General features: G+C 44.9%; 1 protein-coding gene across 1 annotated transcript in view; it reads right to left on the reverse strand.

Annotated features, from left to right (window-relative positions):
• The window catches only part of IL7R (interleukin 7 receptor), a 29,701-nt gene extending 8,901 nt beyond the window's left edge, over positions 1 to 20,800 (reverse strand). Inside the window, exons 1-4 of the mRNA XM_038744341.1 lie at positions 20,719 to 20,800; positions 10,642 to 10,780; positions 8,795 to 8,955; positions 3,378 to 3,529 (exon numbers count right to left, since the gene is read on the reverse strand). Coding sequence (XP_038600269.1) covers positions 3,378 to 3,529; positions 8,795 to 8,955; positions 10,642 to 10,780; positions 20,719 to 20,800 — 534 coding nt within the window. The remainder of the gene's footprint in view (positions 1 to 3,377; positions 3,530 to 8,794; positions 8,956 to 10,641; positions 10,781 to 20,718) is intronic.
• Between the last annotated feature and the right edge of the window lie 3,674 nt (positions 20,801 to 24,474).

The raw sequence follows: 24,474 nt of genomic DNA on the forward strand, positions 1-24,474 counted from the left end.
GGTGAAAAGAGGATAGAGCTAGGAATCAGAGGACTTGGATTCTAATCCCTGCTCTGCGACATGTCTGCTGTGTGACCATGGGCAAGTCACCTAACTTCTCGGTGCCTCAGTTTCTTCATCTTTAAAATAGAGATTCAATGCCTTGTCTCCCTCCCACATAGATTGTGAGGGACATGGGAGAGGAACTGTCAGACCTGATTAGTTTGTATCTACCCCAGTATTTAGTACAGTGCTTAGCACGGAGTAAATTATGTTATAATCAATTCATGGTCACATAGGGACACTGTGCTCCCCTATTCTTCTATGTGTTCTGTTCAAATTGCTCTAAAATGACTCATTTTGGCTGTAATGCCTGTGTCTGTGAGTACCAGAATGCAGTGTTGTCAGTCAGTCACTTGTTTTTACTGAGTGCTTACTGTGTGCAGAGCATTGTACTAAGCGCTTGGGAGAGTGCAATACAACAATGAACACACCCATTCCCTATCCACACTGTACTTACAGTCCAGAGGGGGAAGACAGACATTAATATAAATAAATTATAGATATGTGCATAAGTGCTGTGGGACTGGAAATGGGGGTATAAATGATAGTAATGTAGTGACTTATGAGTATGTCTTAGTCCCAAGCTCGGCCCAGGATAATCACACACTGAGGGTGACATGGTGTGGTCAGGACTGTGGGCCCCACATTGGCCTTTTCAGCCCCACAAGCGCTCATAGGTGAATTTCACCGACGGTGGGGTGTCTCCTTTAATACAAGGGATGGCTAGGCCCACAGATTCATCCTCTGTATTATCAAGACAAACAATCCCACTTGGGGACCGCCACTCAGACTTGAGGCCACTGGAGACTCTAGGTGCGGTTGTCATGATGCATTTCTGGCCATGCTGGAGACCTCTCTTGAGGGGCCTGGTTGGTAGATAATAATAAAGATGGCATTTATTATATGCCTGCAGGGGCTACTGCCTCATCCACGCCCTGGAAACAAAGACTGCTGCCTTGTTGGGCATTTTGGCAAGCACCACTTCTGTGCACCGACCAGCAGAACTGCTTGCAAGATGGCCCCGGAGCTAAGAGCAGGCATGAATATTAGAGTCTAGTGCCTGGGTAGTGGTGGAGGAAACAGAGGCAGGGTTAACTGAGCTGTCTTTTGCTATTAGTCACCTCCATCCACCTTTTTCTCTCTCTCTCTTTCTCTTTCTCTTTAATTTAGTCACTCAGTAGGACTGACTGAGCACTTATGATGTGCAGAGCACTGTACTAGGGAGCTGGTAACATGAAGTAAAGATCGAAAAGACTTGGTCTCTCAAAGTGTGGCTGGGGCTGGCGGCAAGCACATACTATTCTATTTATTTTGTTAATGATGTGCATTTAGCTTTAATTCTATTTGTTCTGGTGACTTGACACCTGTCCATATGTTTTCTTTTGTTGTCTGTCTTCCCCTTCTAGACTGTGAGCCCGTTGTTGGGTAGGGACCGTCTCTATATGTTGCCAACTTGTACTTCCCAAGTGTTTAGTACAGTGCTCTGCACACTGTAAGCGCTCAATAAATACGACTGAATGAATGAATGATGTAAAACTGAATACATAAAGACAGAACAACATAAGAACACGGGGACAACAGACAAGGACAATAGAGGAGCAGTGCGGCCTAGTGGAAAGTGGCCCTGGGTTCTAATCCTGGCTCTGTAGTCTGTATTACTTCCCCTGAGCAGCCTCGCCTGAGCCATGAGGAGCCTGCAAACGGCTTCTTCAATCACATCATTCTGGGGCTCTGATTATGTTTGCTGTGGTTGTTATTATTATTGGTATTTTTGTTAAGCACTTACTATGTGTCAGGCACCATTCTAAGCGATGGGGTAGATTTAAGTTAATAAGGTCGGACACAGTCCCTGTTCCTCATGGGGCTCACAGTCTAAGTAGGAGGGAGAACAAACTTTGAATCCCCATTTTGCGGGTGAGGGAACTGAGGCACAGAGAAGGAAGTGACTTGCCCAAGGTCATGCAGCAGACATGTGATGGAGCTGGGATTACAACCCAGGTCCTTCTGACCCTCTGGACTGTGCCCTATCTACTGAGCCACCCAGTGCCAAAGGTTACTCAAAAGTCTAAACGTTGTGGAGCCATGCTCTCTCTCCCTCTCTCCTTTCTCCTCTCTCCTTTCTCCTTTCTCTCCTGTCTCTTCTCTCTCTCTCTCTCTCCCTTCTCTTCCCTGCTTTTCTGGTTTGGGCCCCTCCAAAGTCTGGTCACATCAATCCTCCCCCCCTAACCCAGGGTGCCCCGCAAGGTTCTGTGTGAGGTCTCTGACTCTCCTTTCTCCACTTGCACTTTCTCAGAAAGCTTGTCTGCTCACATGGCCTGAGCAACCACCCTTAGCAGAAGCAAATTATCTGCTATCATCTGTTTTCCTTGAAGAGCTGTTGGAATCTAGCCTAGCTGTTTGGGCTGCAAGCTATTTCTGCCCACGTTCTGGACTCTCACCCCCCACTTTCATTTCCCTTGACCCCATAAATGCGGGAAAGTCCTTGACTCCAGGTTGCCTGATCCTTTCCCTGGAAGCTTGGGAGAGGTTAGTTGAGTTGGATTAAGTTTGAAGTGTTTGTTTTCAATGATGAATGTCTCCATGATTCAAGTTGATTTACGTCACTTCCCAAACCTTCACAATCAGACTGGTATTCTTGTACAATTCTAGGCTGCGGTGGCCAATCTCCATGATCTGTGAGATGAGGATCTGATCCAACGGCCTCTCAGGCATATCTGTTGAATCCCAGATCCCTGGGATTATGGATAAGGAGACCTGGATTCTCATGCCAGCTGAGCTACTAGTCTGCTGTGCGATTTTAGGAAAGTAACTTAACCTCTCTGGGCCCCAGTTTAATTAATTAATTATGGTATTTGTTAAGCTCTCACTTTGTACTAACTGCTGGGGTGGATACAAGCGTATCGGGTTGGACACAGTCCCTGTACTGCATAGGGCTCATAGTTTCAATCCTCATTTTACAGATGAGGTAACTGAGGCACAAAGAAATGAAGTGACTTGGCCAAGGCCACACAGCAGACAAGTGGCAGAGCTGGGATTAGAACCCATGACTTTCTGACTCCCAGGACTGTGGTCTATCCACTAGGCCATGCTGCTTCCCATTTCCTTACTTGCAGCTCTTAGATTGTGAGCCCCATAGGCAATAGGGGTCCGATTGTCTTGAATCTACCCCATTGCTTAGCACGATGCTTGCCACATAGAAAACTCTTAAATACTCTACCTAACCTGTGGAGCCATTATTACTGTTGTCATTTTTGAGCAAGAAGAAAGTGATAGATAACTTCTGACCGGTAGCTCTGATATTTCAGTTAGCAACATCACACCATCTCTCTACTTACCATCCAGTCACTTTTCTTTTGCCGATAGGCTACATCATGCACTAAATCTTTGGCGTAATCCTTCCACGTATGCGTTGTGTTGAAGGTCATTAGAAAGTCATTCGCCCTTTTACGATGGGTCACATTTATGCCAAAAGGGGCTTCAGGCTTAACTGAAATAGGGAAGAGCAATCAACAGGTTTGAATAGACTTGGAAGTCAAAGTTAGCTCTCCTCTAGCTCCCACCCAATAATAATAATTACCATTATCATCATTATTATTGTATTTTTATGCGCTTACTACGTGCCAGGCACCAATCCCCATTTTACAGACGAGGTAACTGAGACACAGAGACGTTAAGTGACTGGCCCGCGGTTACACAGCAGACAAGTGGTGGAGCCGGGATTCGAACCCAGGTCCTTCTGACTCCAAGGACCGTGCTCTAACCACTAGGCCACAATGCCTGCTGTCCCATCTTTGCCAACCTCTGCCTGCATCCATGCTAGCTGACTACCCCTGGCCAAAGGACGTTCTGGAGAACCTTCCTCACTGCTCTGTACACAGTAAGTGCTCAGTAAATACCACTGATTGATTAATTGATCATAGGGGCACAGGGGAAGAGGGTAGAAAAGGGAACAGGGCCAGAATGGGTACATAGAAGAGAGAGTAGCTGGTAGAAACATGGCAAAGGAGAAGACGGGGAACAGAGAGAAGGGAAGAAGGAAGAGGAGAAGAAGGAAGCTCGTCGTAGGAAGGGAATGTGTCTGTTATACTGTTATATTAAACTCCCCCAAGAACTTAGTATAGCTGCTCTGCACACACCAAGTGCTCAGTAAATATGATTGATAATCGACTGACAGGAAGGAAGGGACAAAAGTTAGAGCAGTATGGAAGAGCAGTGTGACCTAGTGGATAGACCACGGACCTGAGATTCAGAAGGAACTGGATTCTAACCTCAGTTCTGCCACTTGTCTGCTGTGCGATCTTGGGTAAGTCATTTTATATATTTGCAAATGGGGATTAAGACTGTGAACCCTATGAGTGACAAGGACTGTTTCCAGCCTGATTAGCTTGTATCTATTCCTTCCTTCGTTCATTCAATCGTATTCATTGAGCGCTTACTATGTGCAGAGCACTGTACGAAGCGCTTGGGAAGTACAAGTCGACAACATGTAGAGATGGTCCCTACCCAACAATGGGTTCGCAGTCTAGAAGGGGGAGACAGACAACAAAACAAAACATGTAGACAGGTGTCAAAATAATCAGAACAAATAGAATTAAAGCTATATGCACATCATTAACAAAATAAATAGAATAGTAAATAGTACAAGTAAAATAGAGTAATAAATCTGTACAAACATATACAAGTGCTGTGGGGAGGGGAAGGAGGTAGGGCAGGGGGGTGGGGAGGAGGAGGGGAAAAAGGGGGCTCAGTCTGGGAAGGCCTCCTGGAGGAGGTGAGCTCTCAGTAGGGCTTTGAAGGAAGGAAGAGAGCTAGCTTGGCGGATGTGCGGAGGGAGGGCATTCCCGGCCGGGGGAAGGATGTGGGCGGGGGATCAATGGTGGGAAAGGCGAGAACGAGGCCCAGTGAGGACGTTAGCGGCAGAGGAGCGGAGGGTGCGGGCTGGGCTGGAGAAAGAGAGAAGGGAGGTGAGGTAGGAGGGGCCGAGGTGATGGAGACCCTTGAAGCTGAGAGTGAGGAGTTTTTGCTTCATTCGTAGGTTGACAGGCGGCCACTGGAGATTTTTGAGGAGGGGAGTAACATGCCCAGAGCATTTCTGTACAAAGATAATCCGGGCAGCAGAGTGAAGTATAGACTGAAGTGGGGAGAGACAGGAGGATCTATCCAAGCATTTAGTAAGCGAATATATATCCAAGCATTTAGTAAGCACTAAACAAATAACCATTTAAAAATAGGGTACAAAGTGAAAAGGAAAGAAGCGGAGGAATTCCCACTGAAATTGACTGAAAATCAACAGTCAGTAAACAGTTGGGGACAGGGACTGTGTCCAGTGTGATTATCTTGTATCTACCCCAGTGCTTAGAATAGTGCTTGAATCATAGTAAACACTTAAATTAAAAATAGGGAAAGTCAAAGAATGGAAGAGAATGGAATGAACATAAACAGTCACTAAGGTAAATAGTGGAGTTGAAAGAGCAGGAAGACAGAGACAGAAAGAATGAAACATATGTAGAAATAAGAGTCAGAGGATGGGAGAGAGAGAGAGGAGAAGCAGCAGGGCCTAGTGGAAAGATAATGGGCCTGGGAATCAGACCATCGGTGTTCTGTGTAACCTTGGGCAAGTCACTTAACTTTCCTGGCCTCAGTTACCTCATCTGTAAAATGGGGATTAAATCCCCTTCTATCCTACTTAGACACACCTCCGTCCACTTCCACGTCAAATAGAAACTCCTTAGCATTGTTTTAAAGCACTCAACCACCTTTCCTCCTCCTATTTTACCTCCCTGATTTCCCAGCCCGCAACCCAGCCAGCACACTTTGGTTCTTTGATGCCAACCGATTCACTGTACCTCCATCTCATCTATCTCTCCACCTACCTCTCGCCCACATCCTGCCTCTGGCTTAGAACACCCTCTCTCTTCATATCCGATAGATGATCATTCTCTCTAGCTTCAAAAAACTTACTGAAGGCCCATCTCCTCCAAGAGGCCTTCCCTGACTAGGCTTTCATTTCCTCTACTCCCATTCCCTTCTGCGTCACCCTTGCACTTGGGTTTTTACCTTTCCCTCACCCCTCCCTCAGCCCCACAGCACTTATGTATATACCATAATTTATTCATTTATATTAATGTCTGTCTCCCCCTCTAGACTTTAAGCTCGCTGTGGGCAGAGAATCTGTCCATCAACCGCGTCATAGTGTAATAATAATAATAATAATAATATTGATGGCACTTATTAAGCACTTACTATGTGCCAAGCACTCTTCTCAGCACTGGGGAGGTTACAAGGCGATCAGGTTGTCCCACGGGGGGCTTACAGTCTTCATCCCCATTTTACAGATGAGGGAACTGAAGCCCAGAGAAGTGAAGTGACTTGCCCAAAGTCACACAGCTGACAGTACTCTGCACACAGTAAGCACTTAATAAATATGATTGATTGATTAGACTGCGAGACCTGTGGGGGACAGGGGCTGTGTCCAACCTGATTATCTTGTATCTACCCCTGTGCTTAAAACAGTGCTTGAATCATAGTAACCACTTAACAAATATCATAAAAAAGGGGAAATCAAAGAACAGAAGAGAAGGTGCGGGGGGGGAAGGAAGAGAGAGATGAAGAAATCTGATTCATGGACACATTTCACTTTTTGGTATCTAGTAAGTGCTTGTTCTATGCAGAGCTCTGTACTAAGTGCCTGGGAAAGTATAATACAATAGAGTTTGTACACATGATCACTGCCTTCAAGGTGATTACATGTTGGAGCCACGCTCTGAAAGAATGGTCCCAGCTACTTCCAGACCCGCATCTTGAGTAAGTTAGCCATGTTCAGGGGTGCATTGTACCACATCTGTGGTCTCCAGGTTGTCCTTAATGCACCGCGATAATCATATGTTGAATGTTATCCTTCTGTAGTAGTCTGAAAGAGTTCACTCACTCCCCCAAGTGCTCAATTAAGCAGCTGAAGTAACCTTCACACTGGGAGTATATGACTAAAAAATCAAGGCATTCTGAGGAGCAAGAGCTAACTGGCTTTCATTCATTCATTCAATCATATTTACTGAGTGTTTACTGTGTGCAGAGCACTGTACTAAGCGCTTGGGAAGTACAAGTTGGCAACATATCTGTAGCAAGTTGGCTTTGTAACAGAGCTGTAAAAGCCGGTAAGCACTGCGTGCTTACACGCAGTAAGCACTTAACAAGTACTATAATTATTATTATTTATTACATGCGAAAGGTTACCCAGTCCCCAGATTACTCCCTGGCCATAAACTAGACTGTAAGCTCCTTGAGGGTCAGGATTGTATCTACCAACTGTTGTATTTTATTCACTCATGCGATCATATTTATTGAGCGCTTACTGTATGCAGAGCACTGTACGAGGCACTTGGAAAGTACAATTCAGCAATAGAGACAATACCTGCCCACACCAGGCTTACAGTCTAGAAGGGGGAAGACGGACATCAAAACAAGTAAACAGGCATCAATATCAATAGAATTATTGATACATACATATATACGTAAGTATTGTGGGGCCGGGAGGGGAGGGGGGAGAGCAAAGGAAACGAGTCAAGGTGACGTGGTGGAAGTGAGGGGGAGCTCAGGAAAAGGGGGGCTTAGTTTGGGAAGAACTCTTGGAGGAGGTGAGCCTTCAGTAGGGCTTTGAAGGGGGGAAATGTGATTGTTTGACGGATTTGAGGAGGGAGGGTGTTCCAGGCCAGAGGTGGGACGTGGGCCAAGGGTTGATGGTGGGACAGGCAAGAACGAGGCACAGTGAGAAGTTTAGCACCAGTGGAGCGGAGTGCATGGGCTGGGCTGTAGAAGGAGAGAAGGGAGGTGAAGTAAGAAGGGGCAAGTTGATGGAGAGCTTTGAAGCCAATAGTGAGGAGTTTTTATTTGATATGAGGTTGACAGACAACCACTGGAGATTTTTGAGGAAGGGGGTGAAATGCCCTGAATGTTTCTGTAGAAAGATAAACTGGGCAGTAGAGTGAAGTATGTACTGCAGTGGGGAGAGGCAACTCCCATGCACTTAGCACAGTGGTCTGTGCACTATAAGCACTCAGTAAATACCAACTGATTGGCTCAAGGTGTATTTGAAAGTGTATTCAAATTTTCAAGTAGTAGCAAGTTGGGGAAGGCGGTCTCTCCAGTTTTTCTCCAGTGAAAGTGGCTCCAGAAGCCACTGTCGGAGGGTTCAGATGTCTGGTAGTATGTGCAGGGTCCTAAAAACCTCCAGGTTTTCCCATCCAGGAATGGATGAGAATTAGGGAATTCTGTCAGTCAATCAATCAGTCATATTTATTAAGCGCTTACTGCATGCAGAACACTGAACTAAGCTCTTGGGAGAGTACAATATGACAATATAACAGAGCTGGTGGACACATTCTCTGCCCACAACAAGCTTACGGTCTAGAGGAAGCAAACCCCAATCCTCCACCTACTCTGTCCCTTCTTTCTTTGTTCTGTCTCTCTCCCCCCATCTTCTGCCCCGTGTCCCTTCATTTCACAAATAAAATTTTCTAAATCTGCTCAAGCCAAATGGGACCTTCCCACTGAGGTTCCAAACTGGAACTTTCATTTTCCTACCTTTTGCTGGGACAGGCATCTTGCAATCCTCGGAGGTGGGATTGGAAGCTCAACTCTTATTCATGAGCACAATCTTCATTATTGAGCAACTTGAAACTTTCTAAATACAGCTTATGGTCTTGCAGCAAATAGTGTTATATCCAGAAATAATGAAACAATAGTCAGTTCTTACCTATTTTGGTTATGGTCATCTCCTTGCAGTTTTTCTTTTTTTTCTCCAGGATCGCACACAGTGTACAAGATCCAATTAAGGAAATTGCATTTGTTTTTAAAAAATAGACTCCTCCTAGCTTCTCCAAGGGCTGGCAGGAGTTTTCATTCAGAAATTTACCACTGTGGAATAAAACAAGTCATCTTACTCCCACTTAAGTACTTTGGTATTACCACTATTTGGTTTAAAGGACCCGAAGTTACTTAGCTTGGTGAACTAAACAAAGGCTTTTTTCCCTTAACTTGATAGGAAGATGGTGGCAGAATGAGTACAGAGAAAGTGCATTTTTTGAGCTGGAATTTTCATTTTGCCCTCCAGTCAGCACAGAATGAGTAGAGTCCGTGATCGTCAATGAAACTCCATAAGGAGGTTGCCATGAAGAAGTGGAGGGCAAATATTTTGGGGGACTCCTGCAGAGAGCTGCCTATGGTAACCATGAGGATACCACCCCCACCCCACCCTGACAGGTGGTACTTTGGACTCTTTCATCCTGTCATCCCGCCCCTCTGTCTCCCTGGGGTGCCTCTTGGCAGTTACCAGAATCTACATGTCATCAACATCATCATCATTTTCATTATCCTCATCACCTTCCCCAGCATCACTGAGTCTAAGTGAATGCAGGACACTGTACTAGAAGGGAGTTAGGGAAAGGGAGGGAAGGTTAAGATACACAGAAGATGTGAAAGACAGAGTTTCTGCTCCTGAGGAGTTTGCGGTCTAATTTGGAAGGCAAGCCAAAATCAACTGATCAATCTATGGTGGCTTAGAGAGTGGGGAAATAAATATGAACAATGAATCCAATAGTCACCCAATAAATAATCAGGGCAGGATCTGGAAAGGAAGCGGCTGAGGAGGGTGTCATGAGGAGGCGGGTGTCATAGCCACCAATCTGACGACCCCTCCCCAAGCAATAACCCACACTCACGAACCTGAATCCTGACCAACAGAAATCTAGACCTGCAGGAATTCAGCAGCTTCCCATCAAATTGGAGAAATTTGCAGATTAAGGATTGATGTGTTCCTTTTTCAATATTTGAAGCTGCAGATCTTAATCCCATGTGTGCTAGTGATACATAGTGGAACAGCCTCATGGGTTGAAAAGCATATTGCATCTATATACATGTGTAAAACACATGTGAGGTGGGGGACATTTTCTTCCAAACGAGTGCTGCTTGCCTGCTGGTTGATGTTGGGCAAGCCACTTAACTTCTCTCTGCCTTAGTTCTCTCATCTCTAAAATGAGGATTCCACACCTGGTCTCTCTCCTACTTAGATTGTGAGTCCTGTGTGGGTGTGTTTGGCACATAGTAAGGGCTTAACAACAACTGCAATTATTATTACGTGTGTACACTCAGATATCGCGCTTGATGCACTCAGTGAGGCTGGAACTCTAGTCCATCCAAAGTGGCACAGATTAAATCGCCTCCCAGAGAGGAGTGCCCCCTGAGACTGTAGCGCTGGGATTCTCAAATGGATTGGGGTTCACAAGTTCTACGTACCCTCTGGCTGAGAGATATCTGAACATTTCACCCCAAAGCAGTACATCCGCTGCTTAAAGCAAGAGTGAAGGCAGTGGGATGATTTAGTCATACTTTATTTAAATAGCGACATGCTACATTTTAGCCCACTTTAAACCTTGATGCCCTGTCTTGTTGGAATCCATTGGCAAAGTACATCCCTAGCAAGCAGCTTTGGGGCAAAGGCAGATTGGCAGGTGGCTACCCCTTAGGATCAGAATTTGCCTGGGATCAACCAAGGACTTAAAGAAACAAACAAAAAAAAAAACCTGTAAAACCACATTTTCTCACCATAATTCAATCTTCAGATTAGCTTGATCGAGAGTTGAGTCTTCAAAAAAGCACGTTAAGGTGTGATTTGAGCCATCGACCTGCAACTGACTGAAACAAGTGAAATCATAGTTCTCCAGTTCCTCATCTTCAAAGCCATCTAGTAGGGAGTGAAATGAAGTAAATGAGTGGGTGAGTTTGAAAGTATGGAAAACATTTGTTGCTCAACAGTGTCTCATTGAAGGTGTCTCTCAGCGAACACTGGGAATGAAGTTATATTCTGAAATAAGTTAAAAGAGTTTTTGAAGTAGTTTTCTTTCTAAATCTTCATTTTTCAAACATTTAAGCCTTTTAAATCAAATGAAGTTTATGCCCTTACTAAACATCATTTTTCAATTTTCCTTCCTCTTCATTAGACGACAAGTTTTAACATTATGAAAATATTAGATAGTAAATTCCTTGAGGGCAGAAACTGCAAATTTTAGTTGTATTGTATCCTCCCAAACTTTTAATGCAGCATGTTGCCCAGCAGAACTCTTCATTCCATGCTCTTGGAAACATTGTGGTCTGGTGGAAGTCAGAGGACCTGGATTCTAATCCCAGATCTGCCATTTGTCTACTGTGAGACTCTGGGCAAGTCACTTCACTTCCTTGTGCCTCATTTTCCTCATCTTTAAATTGGGGGTTCAATAGTTCTTCTTCCAGTGTATTCTGTCAGTCCCTTCTGGGATGGGAGTGTGCTTGACCTGATTAACTTGTATCAATCCCAGTGTTCTGTATTAATGCAATTAAACGGTATAGTATGCCCATGCACAAAAGACAAACAAATGGATTTTGGAGCAAATTTAACCAAAGTGGTCTTTGGAAGACCAATTGGCTCATCTTAGATATTTTGGACACATAATCAGGAGGACTAATTCTCTGGAGAAGACACTAATGCTAGGAAAAGTCCAGGAAAAACATGGAAGAGGCAGAGCAGCAGGTTGATGGATAGAGACCATAACAACGGTAACAGAAGAACCATTAGCATGGTAGCGGATTATGGAAGAGGACAGGACTTTCTGGAGAAAGTATAACCGTGGAGTCACTATGAATCGGAAATGATTCAATGACACTTAATAATACTAATGAATCCCAGTGTTCATTATGGTGCTGGACCCATAGTGAGTGCTTAAATGTAGTACAATTATTTTCATTATTCTTATACAACAGATGCCCAGTAAGGTGCTCTGTTCACAGTAGGTGTTCAGTGCAGTTATTCTGCACATTGTCATTATAACAAGGGAAAGTCAATATGCGTCACATACACAAGTGAATCAATCAATAAGAAGTCAAGAGATGCAAGGCAGGGTGGAGATGGGGCAGAGGGAATGGCATGCCTGGGGTGATGGGGGTTAATTAGAGAAGTCCTCCTGGAGGAAGTGGTCTTTTAGAAGGTTTTGGAAAGAGGGGAGGGATGCAGTTTGTACAGGCTGGGGTGGGAGGACATTCTGGGTGGGGCAAAAGAGGCATGAGATGGGAGATAAAAAAACAGGTGAGTCTGCAGTGAGGGACAGTTTACTTGGCTGAGCGATTCTGTTAGGCACACCATCCATTTCCCCGCTCACCCTCTCAACCTAAATCCTCCAATCTGGCCTGAGCTAGAAGTCTAAACTGGATCAGGGAACCCCACCAATCAGCGGTGGACCTAACGGTTGCCTTTTGGACAGCTCATTTCATTCATGCTAATGAAGAAGTGGGTGGTTACTGTGGAGACTGAAAAGTCCATTCAATCAGTTTCTTAGAGTTACATAGGCTTTTTTCATTCATGCTGAGAATCTTGTGTCTTCCTTTTCTCAGCAATACTAACCACCAGGCCCCTTTCCGACTCAAATGACCTCACCTTGGCCATAACTCTCTGTTTAAGCAAAGAACCTCTCCCTAACTTTCTCTTTGACTCTCCCGATGTATATCAGAGTGAGGATTATCAGTGCAGTGGGCATTCGGCAGCTTGAAGAATGAAAACATTCTGAGGCCTTTAAGCAAGGCTTTTGGAGTATTCGTCAGTGTATCGTTGATTCGAACTGGAGAGCCAATGACTGTTGGACAGAATTGGAGTAAACCTTCGTCCTCATGAGTTCAACGCCTCCTCCGTCATCAGTGACTGGTAACCAAATCAGGTATTCAGTAGGGTTCCCTTGCCTAATCCCTTTAAAGACAAAGGGGGCCGATGAAGTTAATGGAGTTAATCAGCAAGTCAGGGATGAAGCCCAACACCTCAGTGTAGGATCTGGAGTTAAACTCACGCAACCAGCAGGGATCACTAAGGGATACAGGAGGAGTGTTTGTAGACTGGATGTGATTGCCTATGGAAGGAATGCAGCTTGAGTTCCTAAACCTCAGAATTTTTTTTTTAATCTCAGAATGGGATGAGCAGAAAGGAGGGAGGCTGAAGAAGCAGGCTTTCATAGAAACAAGGATTTAAATAGTCAGAGTCGGGGCCAGAATCTCGTAGGGAAATGGGACCCAAGGACTTTGGGGAAGTTAGGAATTGGCAAGCATAGGGAGCAGGGATTCAAGGAGAACAAAGATTTGTTTAAACTCCTTGAGGGCAGCGGAGGGCTCCCTCCCCCTATAGACTTATTTTAAGCTCCTTGTGAGGAGTGATAGGGTCTACAAACTCTACTGTATGGTATTTTCCCAAGTGCTTAGTACAGTGCCCTGCACAGAGTTAAGTACTCAATAAATACCACTGATTGAATGACTGTACTACTATGCTTTCCCAAGTACTTAATATTGAGCAGTGCATCCATTGGGCACTTAACTCCATTACTCTTCCTCCTTATTCTCTTTCTCTTCCTCCTTTTCTTCACTCATTCATTCATTCAATCGTATTTATTGAGCACTTACTGTGTGCAGAGCACTGTACTAAGCGCTTGGTAAGTACAAGTTGGCAACATATAGAGACGGTCCCTACCCAACAACGGGCTCACAGTCTAGAAGGGGGAGACAGACAACAGAACAAAACATGTGGACAGGTGTCAAGTCATCAGAATAAATAGAAGTAAAGCTAGATGTACATTATTAACAAAATAAATAGAATAATAAATATGTACAAGTGAAATAGAGTAATAAATCTGTACAAACATATACACAGGTGCTGTGGGGGAAGGAAGGAGGTAGGGCGGGGGGGGTGATGAGGGGGAGAGGAAAGAGGGGGCTCAGTCTGGGAAGGCCTCCTGGAGGAGGTGAGCTCTCAGTAGGGCTTTGAAGGGAGGAAGAGAGCTAGCTTGGCGGATGTGCGGAGGGAGGGCATTCCGGGCCAGGGGGAGGACGTGGGCCGGTGGTCAATGGCGGGATAGGCGAGAATGAGGCACAGTGAGGAGGATAGCGGCAGAGGAGCGGAGGGTGCGGGCTGGGCTGGAGAAGGAAAGAAGGGAGGTGAGGTAGGAGGGGGGCGAGGTGATGGACAGCCTTGAAGCCGAGAGTGAGGAGTTTTTGCCTGATGAGTAGGTTGACTGGTAGCCACTGGAGATTTTCAAGGAGGGGAGTAACATGCCCAGAGCGGTTCTGCACAAAGATGATTCGGGCAGCAACAGATACTCCTCCTCCTTCTCCTCCACCTTCTCCTTCTCCTCCTACTATTACTGAGTGTGGCACCCTGACTCCCAAATTTACCAAAGTAAAATTGCAACATCTAATCAGATAAAAATTTAAGGTAGTGATACCTAGAAAATTCTGGTGACCAGGACTTCCAGAAGACTTGGGGAAAAGTTTGTTTACAGAAAGGTTTTACAAGAGAGCTTCACCGTTTCTCCCAGGAGTCAATTTCACTAGCTGCTTTGGAAGTGATTGCTTTATACTCGCCTTCTCCGTACTCAGGGGAATGTTCCTGATTTCTTGCTTCTTTGTTAGCTGTACAGTGTTGCGAACCTTTTGGAAAATGGGATTCAAAATCATGTGACCTATTTCTGTTGTGGGATCTTGGATGGAAATTGGCAGCCAGGGATCCAGGGCTGTGTTTTGGAGATGAGAGGTAAAAATGTGGCCCTGAACAGGATAAGCAATTGGGTTCAGTTTTCTCTTCCGATAATCCCTTGCTCACATCCTTTCCACCTCGTTCTCAAACTTCCACAGCTCTCCCCATCTTCAAGGACTTCTGAGCTCCCACCTCCTCCAGGAGGCATTCACTGATAGCTCCCCCTTTCCACATTATGTCACTCCAACAACCTCCCTCGGCATTTATTTATATATCTATCCTTAGCATTCAAGGATATCTTCACGTCCATTCATTTACACTTAGATTTTTATCTATCTCTTTAGCCACACTCCATCAGTAGGTGCTGTGCTCTTCTTTCTTCTGTTCCCACTAAATCATTTTTGTCTTTCCACCTCTCTTATTAGATTGTAAACTCCTTGAGGGACCATATCTCTGACTTTTATTGTACACTACCCAACACTTAGTACAGTGCTCAATCAATCAATTGTATTTATTGTGCATTTATTGTGTGCAATGCACTGTATGAAGCACCTAGAAGCATACAATAGAATCAGTAGACACAATCCCTGCACTTCAGGAGCTTATAGTCTAGTGGAGGAGATGGACATTGAAATAAATTACAGGTAAGGGAAGCAGCAAAGTATAAGGCAACATACATAACTGCTGCGGGGCTGAGGAGAATATCAAAACGTTTAAGGGGCACAGACCCAAGTACATAGACAATGCAGAAGGGAGGGAGAAAAGTGTAGGGAGGTGAGAGATTAGTAGTGGAAGGCTTCCTGGAGGAGATGTGATTTTAGATGTGGTCTGTTTCATGTGAAACAAGAATAAATTCCATGCAGGAGGGAGGATGTGAGCAAGGGATCAACGGCGAGCAAGGGATCTAAGTTGGTGTTAGAGGGGTAAAGTGTACAGGCTGGGTTGCAGTGGAAGAGGAGCAACCATAGATAGGAGCAGGAGAGTTGGTTGATCACATAATAAGTGCTCAGTAAGTACCATTATCAATAATAATAATAATAACGCTATTTGTTAAGCGCTTACTATCTTCCAAGCACTGTTCTAAGTGCTGAGGTAGATACAAGGTAATCAGGTTGTCCCATGTGGGGCTCACAGTCTTAATCCCCATTTACCAGATGAGGTACCTGAGGCACAGAGAAGTGAAGGGACTTGCCCAAAGTCACACAACTGGTAAGTGGCAGAGCAGGGATTAGAACCCATGACCTCTGACTCCCAAGCCTGGGCTTTTTCCACTAAGCCAGGCAGCTAATCATCATCATCATCATCATCAAACAATACTGTTTATTTAGTACCTACTGAGTGCAAAGCACCATTCAAAGCATCTCACCAAAAGGAAAATGCATGTTCTCTGCCCTCAGGGAGTTTATAATCTAATAATAATAGTAATAATAAGAATAATAATGACAGTATTTGTTAAGTGCTTACTATGTGCCAAGCACTGTTCTAAGCACTGGGGTAGATACAAGGTAATCAGGTTGCCCCACGTGGGGCTTACAGTCTTAATCCCCATTTTACAGATGAGGGAATTGAGGCACAGAGAAGTTAAGTGACTTGCCCGAAGTCATACAGCTGTTAAGTGGCAGAGCTGGAATTAGAACCCACGACCTCTGACTCCCAAGCCCGAGCTCTTTCCACTAGGCCACTGATGGAGGACCTTACAAGACCACTGATTAATTGATTGATCAATCTCCTCCTCCCTATTCCTTTCTCCATTCTTGGTCTCTCCTTAGAATTGCCATAACATCTGGACCCCTGAGATGTCAGTGGCATCAGGAAAGACCCGGGAGAATTTCTAGCTCTATGCTGCTCTTCTAATAAACTGGAAAGATGGTACAAAAACCTTGAAAGTTTCTTGGCGGGGAAGAGGGATAGCTAGTTTCTAATCCAACGCACTAGAAGTCCCCACTTCCCTTTATGTGTCTTTTTTAGGAAACTTGGAAGGAAGCGCACCCAGGCTGTGAGTAGATACCGAGTAGCTCTAATGTGATGTGGAAGCACCATACCTTTCACTTCAGTCTCCAGGATCCCAACTAGTTCATCGTAGAAGAACCGATAATAAAAACCGTGGTATTTGCTAAGCACTTACTATGTACCAAGCACATAATAAGTGCTGTATTAAGGATACAAGGTAATCCCGAACTGTTGTCCCACATGGGGCCCACTGTCTAAATGGGAGGGAGAACAGATATTGAACCTCCAATTTACAGATGAGGAAACTGAGGTATTGGGAAAAGTGAAGAAGAGAAGCAGCGTGGCCTAGTGGATAGGGCATGGCCCTGGAATTCAGAAGGATCTGGATTCTAATCCTGACTCTGCCACTTGTTTGCTGTGTGACCTTGGACAAGTCACTTAGCTTCTCTGTGCCTCAGTTACCTCATCTGTAAAACAAGAAGACCGTGAGCCCCGTGTGGGACATGGACTGTGTCCAACCTGATTAACTTGTATCTACCCCAGTGTCTAGAACAGTGCCTGTAATGTGGTAAATACTTAATAGCCATGCTGAGAAGCAGCATGGCTCAATGGAAAGAGCCTGGGCTTTGGAGTCAGAGGTCATGGGTTCGAATTCAGGCCCCACCACATGTCTGTTGTGTGACCTTGGGCAAGTCACTTAACTTCTCTGATCCTCAGTTACCTCACCTTTAAAATGGGGATTAAGACTGTGAGCCCCAAGTGGGACAACCTGATCACCTTGTATCCCCCAGTGCTTAGAACAGTGCTTTGCACATAGCGCTTAACAAAAGCCATTATTATTATTATTATTAATAGATACCATAAAAAAGTGACTTACCCAAAGACACACACCTGATTTGCTTGTATTTACCACAGAACTTGGGGCAGTGCCTGGCACATAGTAAGCACTTAGCAAATACCACAATTATTAGCAGACAAGTGGCAGAGCTGGAATTAGAATCCACCTCCTCTGACTCCCAGCCTGAGCTCTTTCCACTAGATCACTCTTCTGCCGAGGCCGGTCATGCCCTAGTGCAGCCTACAGCACTTGTGGTAGCTCCCTTTTCAAAGAGGAGCCATTTAACCTTCTTGGCTTGGGGTCTCAGCCATGGTGAGTGACCAGCAGAGTTGGAGTGGGGGAAAGAAACTTCAAGGTATTTCCCCCTGGCTCCCAAACCACCATTCGATGGATAAAAATTAAAATTTAAAAATGAAAATAGGGAGTCATTTCTGGACTGGGAGCAGGTGGTATCTCACCAGATGTGAGATGGTCCGGTATTTTGCTTGGCAGGGGTAGAGTTGGAATTATACCCTCAGCTGGTTTGAGGTGGTGGGGCAGGGGAGCGGGAGGTGGGCCCTGAGGTGGGGGTTGTGGGGTGGGGGCAGAAGTGGGAGTGATCACACCGTGTTTGTTATGGTGGGGGAGACGACTTTTTAACTCCTAAAGTCACAGGGAGATATGTGAACCTGGGAAGCCGTCCAAGCGCCTGTGTTTTGAGGCCTGCCTTTTCCTTACAAAATCCCCCCAGTTCCCGCAACAGAACTGTCTGTGCTCTGCCTGGACCTATTTCCTCAGAGATCACTATTTCATCTTTTCCCTCCAGCTTCTAGAATGTAAGAGTATTTATTAAACACTTAGTAATAATAATGATGGCATTTATTAAGCACTATGTGCAAAGCATTCAGAAAACCATATAGAGTGTTGGGAAAGAACACACAGTTGGCAATTAGACACAGTCTTTGCCCCTCAGCAGGCTCAGGGTCTAAAAATGTGCCTCAGTGGTGGTGTCCCCACTGTGTCCACTTTTCAGCTCAACATACACAACTGTTTTCAAAAGCCATTTGCCGGTGGCCATTCTCTTACAATATAAGGCGACCAGAGAGTGGATGGGCAGAGTCTCTGGAGAGGAAGAATATATTTCTCCTTGATAGGTGTCAAACGTTTTACTGTTAAAACAGAAGAATGTTGACTGTTAATTCCAGACTCAGTTCCTGAACTGGTCATGGGACTTTCTTTGAAACTTAATACGCCACAGTGAAGAAATTAGTAATAGAAGAGGTTAATGTATGCAAAGTGATCTTCTTGGAAGAAAAGTTCCCTACATTTTTTCAGTGTTAACACTACTCTTCTCAGAGAAGCGTTGAGTTTCCAAATGGACTTTCAGAATGATTCTTAAATGTTTATTCTTTGAGCATTTTCAGTTACAAGGTTGGATTGGTTGATCCGAAGTATGGGCTTCGGTACAAAATGCACTCCCTCTTTCTTCATTTTGGCATCAATTCAAATGATGAGGCGAGAGGGCTTTTGATGGGTACATTGTGGTTTACTGGTGGTTTAAATTTAAGTAGCCTCCGGATTTCAGATTTCAATTTGATTTCCTCCAAATTCAAGTTCTGCAAAGTGACAATTCATCTTAAGAGGCATATGAAATCACTTTTTTTGTAGGAAGCTTTAAAATTCAGAGTAAAACCAAATTCCTAACATCAGTATTACATTGCAGAAGTTGGGTATTTCTCAGTCTCCACTATGACTAGAATCCACATCTCTTTCTATCGTCCTGTTTTCTAAGTTTCCTGAAACCTGCCAGGTTCTTCTGCTGGGGAACAGCACAAAAATTTACTGTGGAGAAAAAAGGCAGGGGGGGGGGGGAGGAGAGATAAAGACTAATGATCACCCCCCACGGTGACTCATTTCAACACAGAGAAATGTTCAAAATATGATGACTTCACCTGTCTAATGAGGAAAGTCCAGTGATTCCACTCTTAGTAATTCAATGATTTAAAATATCAGAGAACTGAGCTGATGTGTTTGCTAGTTCTTAGGAAACATCTTTAAATCTGTGGGCAGGGATTGTCTCTGTGGCAGAATTGTACTTTCCAAGCGCTTAGTACAGTGCTCTGCTCACAGTAAGTGCTCAATAAATATGATTAAATGAATGAAATCTTGAAGTGAAAGGGTTTGATTCACACTAATTAATGACCGTGTCAGGTCTCCCAACATACTTGCTCCTCTTTTGCCTGCTGCTGGTTGCAATCCTATATGGGGAGGGCACCGTTCTGTTTCCAGGCATTAGATTTATCCCGGCAATGCACTCGATCGCCACTCAGCCCCGCGGGCAATAGGTTATTAAGGAAAACGAACCTGTTTAGTGTATTTCCTAAGGAGATTTAAATGAAATTCAGTCAGTTCTTCCAAACGGTTGTTTTCACTTGAACGTTTTGGATACGCGATGTGCTACCCTATGCGGTTGTGTGGAGATTTTCGATATGCGATGTGTTACCCTATATGGGTGTGTGGAGAGTTGGTCCAGGCGTGCGTACTATATTGTTGTTTTCCTTAACCTGGGCTTCTTGAGTGTAATTTAGGTCAGGCCTCCTCCTGCAATTTCTATAGCATGGTAGGTCAAGAGAGGTGGCTCTGTTCCTTAAGTTGATTTTGCAGAAACACTTCTCAGGGTAAATTTAGCTTTTCTCCCTTCTAAGAGATGAATTCCTTCAGAATTGTTTCTATGGGACGAAATCTGAAAGTCTACAGTCCCACATGCTAGATGCTACAATCAATCGGTACTATTTATTGAACACTTTGCTCAGTGCAGTTCTAAGCCCTCAGAAGAGTTCACTAGAGGTGGTAGCAATAATGATAGTGATAATAATAAAACTCGTGGGGTAGATACAAGATAATCAGTATCGGAAACGGTCCCTTCTCACACAGGGCTCAGTCTAAGGCAGAGAGAGAACAGGTATTGAAATCTCCATTTTACAGATGAAGAAACTGAGGCACATAGAAGTGAAGTGACTTGCCCTTGATTACACGGCAGGCAAGCGGCGGGCCAGAATTAGAACCCAAGTTCTCTGACCCCCAGGCCCGTGCTCTGGAATTTCCAGTTTGTCTCAAGAGAAGAGGTAGTATCCATTTCTAAGAGTGCATCTATAATCGCACAGTGCTATGTAATCCCCTAATAAAGGAAATCTTGCAGGCTCCATTGCAGGAGCTGTCAGCGACTAGAATGCAACAAGAAACAAGATGCAAATCTTTAAAACCTATCTGCTCTTCCCCAACCCGGGCCCTGGATTTTGTTGTGGTCTGATCACCTGAAACCCTCTCTCTCGACATAATCCATAATCCATAAGAAAAGTGTGAAATGACTCACCATCCGGCGAAGAGCCACTTTCTCCAGAAGCCGAGCGAAGTAAAAAGAACATGATACCAAGAGCCGTACTGAGACTTCTCATTCTGAGAAAGAGAGGATGTGTGTGTGCGTGTGCTTGCGCACAAGTATGTGTGTGTATGTGTGTCTGTGTGTGCATGCATGTATGTGTGAGGGAGACAGCGAGAGTGAGTGAGAGAGAAACTTCGCTCTTCTGCTTTATACGCTAATGCTGAGGCAAGTAACCCTATATGGATGAATCAACCACAGGCAGGGGGAAGTCTAAGCACACCAGAAATGAAGACAAGTAGTAGAAACAGGAAGCTTCATGAATGAGGGGCAGGAGCCGACGAAGGATAGACAATTTCCATAGGAAACTGGGGGTAGAAGATTTTGAATGATTGCGAAGTGCGGTGAACTGTCATCCTTCTCCATCAGACTCATTTTTCAGCTAGAAAGAGCCCAGGACTGAGAATTAGGAGACCCAGGTTCTAATCCCACCTCTGACACTGGCCTGCTTTGTGACCTGGGCAAATCATTTAACTTCTCTGTGACTCAGTTTCTTCACTTGTAAAATAGCGATAAAATACCTGTTCTACCTCCTTCTTACCCTGTGAACCCCATGTGGGAAAGGGACTGGTATCTGCCCCAACTCGTAGCACAGGGTTTGACACATAGTAAGCACTTAATACCCTCTTGACTGTAAACTCGTCGTGGGCAGGGAATGTATCTGTTTATTGCTGTATAGCACTCTCCCAACCACTTTGTACAATGCTCCGCAAACAGTAGGCGCTCAATAAGTACAATTGGCTGACTGGCCATCTTTTTAAATAAGGCTTCGTGTAGGTTTAACTCCATGCTGAGGGGTTGAGAGGAGTTTCTGACTTTATAGATCCAACCGTTCCGATAATATCCCCTCCTGACTGCTTTGGGTGAGAACATGGCTGTCTTTTTCTAGGGCCGCTTACTGTTCCTTCAGAGGCCAAGTCACTTGACGGCATGGACTAGGTGAAAAAGAATGGGACTGGGAATCACGAGACGTGGTGACCTGTCGTGTGACCTTGGTGAAGTCACCTAGGCATTCTGTGCCTCAGTTTGCTCATCTGTAAAATGGGAATAAAGCATTCCTCACCCTATTTCTTAGATTATGAGCCCTGTGTGAGGCAGAGACAGTCTGACTTGATTTTCTTGAAAATACTCTATCATTTGGCACTGTGCTTTAATGCACAGTAATTGCTTACTAAGTCCTTCACTTGACTAGCTAATTTATAGGGGTTGACCCCCAAGAGGAGGCAAAGGAAACAGAACAATCTGTCCTTTACAAAAGTTGCATTACGGGCCATCTTCCTCCTGATTGCATGTCCCAAGACATGATTATGTCTTAAATAAGGACAGAAGAACCCCTCAGAGTTGTGTGGCTTTATTCGATTCCTTACTGGCCTTCTTTCCCAGTCTGACCCACTGCAAAAGGAACTGAGGATGCAGACTGCCGATGCTCATCTGTTCTGTGGCCAAAGTGCCACCTCTCAAACCCCGTGACCCTATTGGAAGGGCAGAACGACCCCATGGGCCCTGCTCCTGCTATGGACTCACCCGGGAAACAATGTGGCCTAGTGAAAAGTGCCCGGCCCTGGGAGTCAAAGGATCCAGATTCTAATCCCAGTTCTGTACTTGCCTGCTGTGTGACTTTGGGCAAGTCACTTAACTTCTCTGTGCCTCGGTTTCCTGAACCCTAAAAAGGGAATTCAGTGCCTGTACTGCCCCAGTGAGCCCCAGATGGGACAGGGACTCTGACCTGATTGAATTGTAGTGTCCGCACCAGCACTTAGGACAGTGCTTGACACACAGTAAGTGCTTAACAAATGCCATAAAAAAACAAATTCATTCATTCATTCAATCGTATTTATTGAGCACTTAGTGTGTGCAGAGCACTTCCTACTCCGCCCCGCCCCTTCCCATAGGACATTCCTGAGGGAACAACCGGACCCAGGATGGGGGTGGAGGGGGCAAACACAGGTACCACACCTCTCCACCTCTCAGACGTGCCAGGGAGGGAACAGGGATGACACACACTACATACCTACTGCCATCGTTTGATACCATTCAGTTCCTCTTTTTCTGAATTGTCTTTCAGGACTCCATCCATTAGAAAGCCATCATAAAGATGGAGTCACACTCTATCCTGATGAGAGTCTCCTTTCGCAAAAGCCAGGGCTGCAGGTTCCCCAGCTAACGCACACTCAACAGACCTCCGCGAAGCTTCCCATCTGGAAGCCCAAGCCGAAATGAATGCTTACGAATCACACCTCCCCGTGAGCTGAATTGGGTCATGTCTCTTTAAATTCGACTTGTTTATCATTTAAGTGGACCATCATTTCGATGGTATCTCTTCCCTTCAGTTGTGTTCAAAGACAAGCAAAAGAACAAAAAAATGACATTATTTTAAGCACAATATTTTGGTAGCACATGTATGCTTATCTGTTTAGGGGGTTTCCACCGGTGTAGTCTCTTTGGGTGGGACCTGGGAGGGCAAGGGACCACAGAGAGAAGCCCAAGTATATCAGCCAGAACTGAAAGAAACAAGTAGCAAAATTAGGTTTTGATCAGGGGCTTTGCTTCAGAGGCACTTGGAGGCTTGAGAATGCGGCTTTCTCTTCTCCCTGTTCTTCGTTCCCGGGGTTGGTAACAGTGGTGGTTCTATCGGATCGCGGGAATGACCTAAATGGAACAGCAGCACATGGCCAGATCTCAAATCTGAGGGCTATCGGGCTCGTGTGGATCTGGAAGGAAAAATGAAGGGATCAGACAAGATGCACACAACGGGGCTGAGCTGATTCTCCTGAACCGGAGCCTGGAATATTGGGAAGGAACAGGGACCATCTTAACAAATTCCATTAGACAGGCTACTCTTTTCCTTCCCTTCCCTCCCTTTTCATCTCTTTTTTTCTTTCTCTCCTTTATAGTACTTATTATTCAGCAAACGGGCACTGGGGATCCAGCACTGTGCTAAGCTCTGTGAAGAGCTTCAGGAAGCTTAATTATCGTCTCTAGGCTGTAAGTTTGTTATGGGCAGGGAACGTGCTCACCAACTCTGTTGAAGTGTACTCTCCCAAGTGCTTCATACAGTGCTCTGCACCCAGTAACTGATTTATTGATTGATTAATTAATTCACTCGTGGCCTTCATGGATCTGATAAGTGGGCAGGGGGATCACAATCTTAAAAGTGGGGGTGGTATGTGCAAGCACTGTTCTAAATGCTGGGGTACAGTCCCTGTCCCACGTGGGGCTCACAGTCTTAATCCCCATTTTACAGATGAAGTAACAGGCACAGAGAAGTTAAGTGATTTGCCCAAGGTCACACAGCAGACAAGTGGCAGAGCCGGGATTAGAACCCACGTCCTCTGACTCCCAAGCCCGGGTTCTGAAGGTGAGGGCACTGGCCACAAGCATACAAAGAAATGAATAGCATGCCGAATTCTTTTGATCTCATCCTTTTGCCTACTGTCTCTCTTTCCTAGTTTTTCCTTATTCATTGTAAAAACAATACCAGTGGACTCTGAAGTCAGCTCTAACCAAACCAGAGTTGAATACCCGTTCTTGTGAGACCTTTTTCAACAAGGAGACCTTGTCCCTATCCATGTTGGGTATTTTTCTCTTGTGTTCATATAACTTACAACATCACTTAAAGTACATGCAAAGTAATCACTGCCAAATCTGCCATGGGAAATGTGTAAAAGTTTAATAGAAGGACAGTTCAAA

This window comes from Tachyglossus aculeatus, chromosome 3 (assembly GCF_015852505.1).
Source record: "Tachyglossus aculeatus isolate mTacAcu1 chromosome 3, mTacAcu1.pri, whole genome shotgun sequence".
Classification (NCBI taxonomy): Eukaryota; Metazoa; Chordata; class Mammalia; order Monotremata; family Tachyglossidae; genus Tachyglossus; species Tachyglossus aculeatus.